Source organism: Micromesistius poutassou, assembly GCF_964030765.1.
Source record: "Micromesistius poutassou genome assembly, chromosome: 2".
Taxonomy (NCBI): domain Eukaryota; kingdom Metazoa; phylum Chordata; class Actinopteri; order Gadiformes; family Gadidae; genus Micromesistius; species Micromesistius poutassou.
This window is the reverse complement of record NC_140272.1, coordinates 11,061,054-11,069,789: the sequence shown is the minus strand read 5'-3', so window position 1 is coordinate 11,069,789 and position 8,736 is coordinate 11,061,054. Positions and strand designations below refer to the sequence as shown.

The window sequence follows — 8,736 nt, the reverse complement described above, 5'->3', positions numbered from 1 at the left end:
TTGAAATGTTCGAAGCGCAACTTCCAAGATAAGGTCAGACGGAACAAGGAATGCAAAGCCCTTAATCACAGTTACATTCTGAAAGGTCTTAACAGGCAATATCAGATCGGATAATTTTCATTTCTTTCGTTATTTAATTTCATAAATATGTATGTGTGGTGCCGGAGTGATAGCCTACCCATTTTCAGCCCGGGAGTTTCAGGCCCATACCGGCCAGCTTTTTCAGCGATGGAAGAATTTGAATAAAATAACAGCGCAAAACTCTTGTTAGATCAACGTTTGCCAAATGAAAAATGCACCTCAAGGATCAGTTTATATATCAATTATATCTATCAATTATATATAAAACATACAATAACCCATTACATATTTGGGATCATACATTTTCAATGCATCATATCAGTTCTATGTGTGGGTTTTCTTATATCAAATAATTTAAATTTATTTTTACAGTCCTCCCTACCTGTCCCCTCAGTCCTGGCCTCGTCGTGTCTATCGGGTTCACCAGCAGCATCAGACAGGCTTGACTGCTGCTCTGAGGTCACAACATATTTTATATAATTGACTATCTATCACGTTTGTTCTGTCTTTTATATTTTACATGACATATGTTGTCCAGTCTTTGCCTCTTCAGCGTCGGACTGGCTTATCTCTTCTGATGCTATAAAAAAAATAGAAGGGGTTACTTTATTGCTAACTTACACAGATCATGCTGGAGTTTACATTTACATTCTTACATTCTTTTTTGAAATCTGGCATTTTCCTGCCCTCCACAATCAACGACACTTCTGTTCTCTATTTCTCGTCTCCGCTCAAGAAAAGACGCACCATGAGAGATGAGAGAGAGAGAGAGAGAGAGAAAGGGGTGAGGTGATAAAGGGCAGGACATATCTTTCTAAATTAATCTGTCAGGCTACCTCACATTACCTGACTTCTGTTATACTTTACTACTATAGCAATAGAGTTCAGTGACTTGAGCAACAACTCTCTTCAAACCTGTGTCTGTTTGTGTCTATGATAGTGTTTGGCTAATGCTACACACAGAGCTGATGCTGGCACCAACCCTACTACAACACTGTCATAGCAATACTTAACTAAAAGCAAACTAACACAACCTCAGATACAGATTTCAAGGTGCTTTATTGGCATGGAAAACATAGATTGAACATAGATAGATTGATATTGCAAAAAGTACCTCTCGCTCTCTGATTTAATCTCACATCTCATGTCTGTCTGGCTGTCTGCCTTTCCAATTGGTCTGTCTGACTGCCTGTCTATAGCTGTCCACTTGTCTGTCTATTTCTGTGCACCAAGCAGATGCACAGGAATGTTCACACCGAAAAATGTCCCAAAAAGATTTGGAACATTTCTATGCAACTGCTTCAGCACACACATCGTTTTATCCCAAGCAACAATTTGCATGTAATATCAACAACCCACTGATATTATTGTACCATCATACTAATCCTCCAGTGATTAGTAGTAGCTTGCTTGTACAACTCATTTGGCAGACAGGATTTTTTTTTGTTCAGGACCTTGATGATACCTGCAAAGAATTTCAACAATCTCCTGCGACCCCAACTTGCATATCTGATAACCCCATGAGAGGTCCTGGGGGTCAGGGGTCACAGTTTGGGGTCCTCTACTGCAAATACGTACGAGAGAGGTTCAGTGGGAGGGCCAACAAGAGGAATGACGGAGGGAGGTGACGGATGTTAGTTTTACCTGATTGGTGTTTTGTCAGAAGCTCAGCTGGTCTGAACCAGTTAACTGTGCTGAGCCATAGAAAGAGAGTGAGGGATACACTATACCTCCACCCCTCAGGCAGAGAAACAGGCCGACAAACAGCCTTGATTAGGTCATATAATAACCCCATCCCTCAGACAGACAGATGACAGATGACAGGCATGCAAAAAGACAGAAAGACTGGTGGAGCAACATTTATCAGAACTTAGAATAGACCAGAGAGATTTATAGAGATGCAGACGGAAAGAGAGACAGAAAGACGGATAGACATATGGGCAGACAGATAGACAGGCAAGCAGACAGGCAGGGAGCATGGCAAATGGACAGACATATGGACAGCTAGATAGAAAGGCAAACAGACAGACAGATGGACATGCACAGACAGACATGAGATGTGAGATTAAACCAGAGAGAGAGGTACTTTTCGCAATATCAATCTACATTTTCCATGCCAATAAAGCCCCTTGAATCTGTATCTGAAGAGAAATTGCTTTAGTTTGCTTTTAGTTTAGTATTACTACGACAGCGTATTAGTAGGGTTGGTGCCAGGAACAGCTCTGTTAGCCAAACACACTATCACAGACACACTGATACACTGGACTGACACTCCCAGCTCCCAGCTGCCAGCTTCCAGCTGCCCAGGACTGATATCTGGAACTCTTTCCAGCACCGTAATCCACTGTCATCAATCATTAATGGCTGCTGTTTGATTAATGATGCTAAACTGGAAGGCAGCCACATCTGCAGACTCTGAACAATCACGTTTGGTTTTGGATGTTACATCATATAGCTGTACTGGTCAGCCTGTCCTGATTGGCTGTTTAAATTCCATTCTATCACTGACATCATCTCCCCAATCCTCCGCCCCCCTGCCCAGTACAACCACAGTTTCCTACTGGTTACACTGGGAGCTGCCCAGTACAACCACAGTCTCCTACTTGTTACACTGGGAGCTGCCCAGTACAACCACAGTCTCCTACTTGTTACACTGGGAGCTGCCCAGTACAACCACAGTCTCCCACTGGTTACACTGGGAGCTGCCCAGTACAACCACAGTCTTCTATTGGGGGACACTGGGAACCACCCAGTACAACCACAGTCTCCCACTGGTTACACTGGGAGCTGTCTGGTACAACCACAGTCTCCCACTGGTTACACTGGGAGCTGTCTAGTACAACCACAGTCTTCTAATGGGGGACACTTGGAACCACCCAGTACAACCACAGTCTTCCACTATTGGACACTGGGAGTGATCCAGTGAAACCACAGTCTTCTACTGGGGGACACTGGGAACCGCCCAGTACAACCACAGTCTTCTACTGGTGGACACTGGGAGTTAGCCAGTGACACCACAGTCTTCTACTGGTGGACACTGGGAGTTAGCCAGTGACACCACAGTCTTCTACTGGTGGACACTGGGAGTTAGCCAGTGACACCACAGTCTTCTACTGGGGGACACTGGGAGTTAGCCAGTGACACCACAGTCTTCTACTGGGGGACAGTGGGAGCCAGCTATACGGGGGACTGGTACGGGTTCCTGGGAGTGAAAACGCTGAGGCCGTCCATCAGAGCAGACTGTCAGGCTACTGCAGAACCTTCCAGTCTTGGTTAGCCAGCCCGCTGTTCTTTCGTGGGGTATGCTGCTCTTATCTCATCTTATCTTCTCTCAGAATCATCGACTAGAATGGACAGTTCACACACTTTCATATACATCATATACATGATGCACGCTGAGGGAGTCAGTGTTGGAATGTGAGGATGTCAACTACTGCAGAGATAACATGTTCCCTGATGGACTTTTTACTGCCTTTATCACTTAATATCTGTAATCAAAGTACCAGGGCTGACTGGATACTTTGAATCGCGTCAGAGATAACAAGAACAAAGTTTTATTTCTATTGCCACACACCATGGTGTCTTTGTTCCAATATGATGCAATGTCTTTTTTAATGTGTGTGTGTGGGTGTGTGGTGCACATGTTTATTCTTCCAGAATCTGATCATGGAGAGATATGAACGGAACCAATTTAAATAATCCTCCCTTGTTGTTTTCCCTGGAATTCAGAATCAATCCTGTTGTGACAACAGGAACATTTGAACCCAGAGTTCTACCTTCCGTACCAGGCAAACAAAGTGCACATCCGACACTAACAACCTGTCTCCACGCGTGTTGGCTATGAGCCAATGAGCTATGAGGAAGATCTTCTTCCATTGTCATTGAACATACCTGCATTGTCATTTGTTTGGATTGTCAATTGTCATTTTTCTGGCAAAGTCTAGTCTGTCAGGTTCTGTCTGTTTAAAACGTGTGTGTGTTTTGTTATGTGTGTATGTGTTTCATGAAAATATGCTTATATACGGGTAGATTTTCAAGGGTAAATATTTTACAAATATTCCATATTTTATTGTATATTCGCTCTTGCATTCTCTTTCTATATATATATATATATATATACAGTATATATATATAGATATAGATATATATATCTATATATATATAGTTTACTTTACATTTATAAATATATTATGTAATCAGTTTCATCATTTAACAAACCATACTGTAGAAATATAATTTGACTACCTAACCTTGTGAAAGGTGTGTTCTTGTCTGCCAAAGGCACAGCAGTGTCATGAGAAACATGTTACAATGTGACATCACATCTCAGTCTCTGGGTAAGGCTGTTTCACAAGGACTTTAATCAATCAATACATTGATCAATTATATATATATAAATAGTATAATATATAATAGTATTATAGTAGAGTGGATAAGATAGTATTAGAGTTGAGAAGAGTTAAGACCAGAGAACAGAAAGGATGGGCGCATAATATTTATTTCAAATATTTGTTTCCCCATCCCCCCATTCGATCAGAGCAGAGTAATAAATACAGATGTCATAGAAAAATACATTTAAACACAAAACAATGACAGGAAGACAAACAGGATCCTCGAACATAGAGACGTCTTGCCTACTCCTCCTTTCGGGCAGTACAAACAGGGTCACCCACACAGCCCAACTGCTGGGCAGCACCAATTCAATTGGTGATGGGGGATCAACTCATGACCATGTACCGAAAGATGTGCATTTATATATAACTTAGTAATAACTTACTTTCATACAGTGTCCTAATATGGACCCAAATGTGCTCAACTTTAGAGCAATATATTAAATAAAAGTGATCAAATATGGGAGGTTAATTTGATTAAGGCACCACAGGAATGAAATTGCACTTCCAACTGATGACTTATAAACCGTTAAACTGACTAATAACTAACTAATCACAGTAATATTTATCTCATAGAAAAATAAAGCCTTTTGTTTGCTTAGCTAAAAGTTCTGAACTGGATTGCTGATTTACACACACAGTTCTAGAAGGTTCCAGGGCAGCGTATTCCAGACCCTCTCCTCTACATCTCTTCGACCCGCGCCCGCAGCAGGTCCAGCTGCCTGGCCACCTCCTCGGGCAGGTCGTCGTTGACCTGCGTGGTGAAGTAGCTCCTCACCGCCTCCACCTCGCTCCTCAAGAACTCCTGGTCCAGGGAGAAGAGCTGCTGCAGGTCCACGGGCTCGGCCAGACCCTCCAGGTTCAGGGAGCCCTTGGTGGGCAGGTAGCCCACGGCGGAGGGCTCAGCCCCAGTCTCCCCGTCCAGCCGGCGGAACATCCAGTCCAGCACACGGATGTTGTCCCCGAAGCCGGGCCACAGGAAGCCCGCGCTGGGGCTCTTGCGGAACCAGTTGACGTGGAAGATCTTGGGCAGCTTGGCACCGGGCCGCTCCGCCATGCTCAGCCAGTGGGACAGGTAGTGGCCGAAGTTGTAGCCGAAGAACGGCCGCATGGCGAAGGGGTCGTGCATGATCTCTTTACCTGCGGGGATTGGGGGGGGGGGGGGTTTGGTTAGGAGGATGAGATGGAATATGATGCAACAATTGTTTTAATGTCATAATGTATGACAATGTCATGTCACATGCTATGTGTTGGGGTGGTAAATATTGTAAATATTGTAAATATTATTGGGCATTGGATTGTGCTATAATGCATTGGTGGGTATGAAAAACATGCACACGCCTGTTGTGTCTTGGTATGTCTAATTGTATTGTTATTGTTTTCTCATTATGTACTGTTCTTTGTGCATCACTGTGCAACATTGCGTTGCGATGCCTCACAGTGGATTGTGTGTTGGTGTGTTGTTCATGAGAGTCACCCCTACGCCTCACTTTTGCCCGTTCACGCGCAGGGAGTATGATGGTACAATAATATCAGAGCGTTGTTGTTCGTAGAGTTGTGTACCTTTGTGTTCTGCTGCCGCCGTGGCCTCTGACCTCATTGCAGCGCCAACAAACACCCCGTGTTGCCATGAGAACGCCTCATAGACCAGAGGAACCCCTGGAGAGAGAGAGAGAGAGAGGGAGAGAGAAAAGAGAAAGAAAGAGAGTTAATGAATGATTATTATTGTTTTATTACGGCAATTTACATCCGCAATTTAATTTAACTGTGTATGTGATTGGCCAAGGGCCACTTTTATATTTTATTCAGTTATATTCTAATCGTATCTATTGCGTACTATTTTATTCAATTCTACTCTATTCAGTTCTATTCAGTTCTGTTGAATTCTAATAATCTAACTTCTACTGTATTCTATTATTTTATATTCCATTCTATTCTATCCAGTTCCTCTCTGCTGCGTGGTCCCTGGGCTGCTCACCCTGGGGCCGGCGGCCCCCGAAGATGATGGCCTGGATGGGGACGCCCTCAGGGGACTCCCACTGGGGGTCGATGATGGGACACTGGTCAGCCGGGGTGCAGAAGCGGGAGTTTGGGTGAGCACTTGGCTCCCCTGGAGGGGGGGGGGGGGGAAAAGAAAATAGAAAAGAAGTGAAAAAAAGCTAAAACAAGTTACCCTGATTGCTCTGTCGCAGGTTTGAGTTTAGTGAATAGTTTGGTGTATTTATTAATAAATACCTATGATTTAAATGGTATGTATTCATTATGACATACTATTTGTATGTTCATGACTCTCACCATCGCTGGGGCTCCAAGGCTGGTTCTTCCAGGAAGTGAGGGTGACGCCCTCGGCCAGGGATTGGTCCATGCCCTCCCAGTACACTCCCCCGTCACTGGTCTCGGCCACATTGGTGAAGAGGGTGTTCTTGACGATGGTTGCCATGGCGTTGGGGTTGGTCTTGATGGAGGTGCCCGGGGCGACCCCGAAGAAGCCGTTCTCAGGGTTGATGGCCCGCAGGTTGCCTAGCGACCACAACAATGAAGAAGATGGTGTTAGAGTTTCATATCTCATATCTCTGAGAATATCTGTTTCTAGTGGGCCGTGCCACTGGTAGGAGAGGAGGAGAAGAGAACCAAGAACCAGAACAAACACTCACCTTGCTCGTCAAACTTCATCCAGGCGATGTCGTCTCCGACACACTCCACCTTCCAGCCCGGCAGGGTGGGGCAGAGCATGGCCAGGTTGGTCTTCCCGCAGGCGCTGGGGAACGCGGCCGCCATGTACTTCTTCTGGCCCGCTGGGTTGGTGACGCCCAGGATCTGACCAGAGGGGAGGGGGAGAGACGGTTAGGGAGCGGTACAATGGGACCCTACGTGGGGCCACCTGTGTGTCCGTGATGCGTGGTGTGTGTAGAACGTGGGGCACGGCGTGCGTAGTAGTACGCAGTACAAGGTGGGCGTGGTGCATGAGGTGTGTGTGTACCAGCATGTGTTCGGCCAGCCAGCCCTCCTCCTTGGCAAGGCGGGAGGCGATGCGCAGGGCGAAGCACTTCTTCCCCAGCAGGGAGTTCCCGCCGTAGCCGCTGCCGAATGACACGATCTCCCGCCGGTCGGGCACGTGGGCGACCAAGGTCTGCTCTGGGTTACACGGCCAGTTATTAACCAGGGGCTCTGAGAGAGAGAGTGAGAAGCAGAAGAGAGAGAGAGAGAGAGAGAGAGAGAGAGAGAGAGAGAGAGAGAGAGAGAGAGAGAGAGAGAGAGAGAGAGAGAGAGAGAGAGAGAGAGAGAGAGAGAGAGACAGAGAGAGAGACAGAGACAGAGACAGAGAGATAGAGACAGAGACAGAGACAGAGAGATAGAGACAGAGAGAGAGACAGAGACAGAGACAGAGACAGAGACAGAGAGATAGAGACAGAGAGAGAGAAAGGCTTTGGGTTATTCGATGTTGATGAAACTGTGCAGGACTGAATGAAACAAGGCCTTTAATAACAGAAAATTAATGAAAATATGAAGGTAAATAAAGATTAGGTCAATTTAGATACATCAAAGTTGGCTTTACTGTATTATGACTATAATATATTATTATTCCCACCACAAATTAGGAACACTTGACTTGGGCTCCATCTTTCTGAATGCTTTATCAGAACGTCCACACATTCCCCGTCCCATTCCCCTTATCTCATTTTGTTTATCTCATTACTTGTTCACTTAAGTCTCCGGAGCACTTACTCTTCAGAGGCAGGGGGCAGCCCACGGAGTGCAGGCAGCGGACGAACTCCCCCGCTCCCAGGGCGGTTAGTACGGCCCGGCCCATGCGGGTCATCACCCTCATGCTAGCCACCACATAGGGAGAGTCAGTCAGCTCCACTCCGATCTTGGACAGGGGGGATCCCACCGGCCCCATGCTGTAGGGGATAACGTACATAGTACGACCTGGGAGAGAGGAGGAGGAGCAGGAGTCAGAGGTCAGACAGGGGGAGGGCAGGAAGAGTCAACAGATCAAAAATGGAGGCTGAAGGTCAACTCTTCTGTTCCGTTGCTGCTGCTGCTGCTGCTGCTGCTGCTAACACAGCAGCTTTTCAAAATGAATCAATACCATGTAACTGATGAGTCATTAATAAAAATGTAAATGTAATAACTGTCAGGACAATAGATATAGAAATATAAATTATATTTTATAACTTAATTATTTTCAAATCAACATCTAAAAAAGACAATTCTGAAGAAATAAAACCCTTCAAAACAGCCTATTCAATCTGTATTTGAA

The 8,736-nt window shown here is 45.3% G+C and overlaps 1 protein-coding gene across 1 annotated transcript in view; it reads right to left on the bottom strand.

The window, feature by feature from the left end:
• Window positions 1-4,739: 4,739 nt before the first annotated feature.
• The window catches only part of pck1 (phosphoenolpyruvate carboxykinase 1 (soluble)), a gene marked incomplete at its 5' end in the record, with an annotated part of 4,869 nt that continues 872 nt past the window's right edge, over window positions 4,740-8,736 (bottom strand). The window contains 7 exons of the mRNA XM_084464080.1: window positions 4,740-5,612; window positions 6,036-6,131; window positions 6,451-6,582; window positions 6,768-6,992; window positions 7,127-7,289; window positions 7,453-7,640; window positions 8,199-8,402. Coding sequence (XP_084320206.1) covers window positions 5,155-5,612; window positions 6,036-6,131; window positions 6,451-6,582; window positions 6,768-6,992; window positions 7,127-7,289; window positions 7,453-7,640; window positions 8,199-8,402 — 1,466 coding nt within the window. The 3' untranslated portion in view covers window positions 4,740-5,154. The remainder of the gene's footprint in view (window positions 5,613-6,035; window positions 6,132-6,450; window positions 6,583-6,767; window positions 6,993-7,126; window positions 7,290-7,452; window positions 7,641-8,198; window positions 8,403-8,736) is intronic.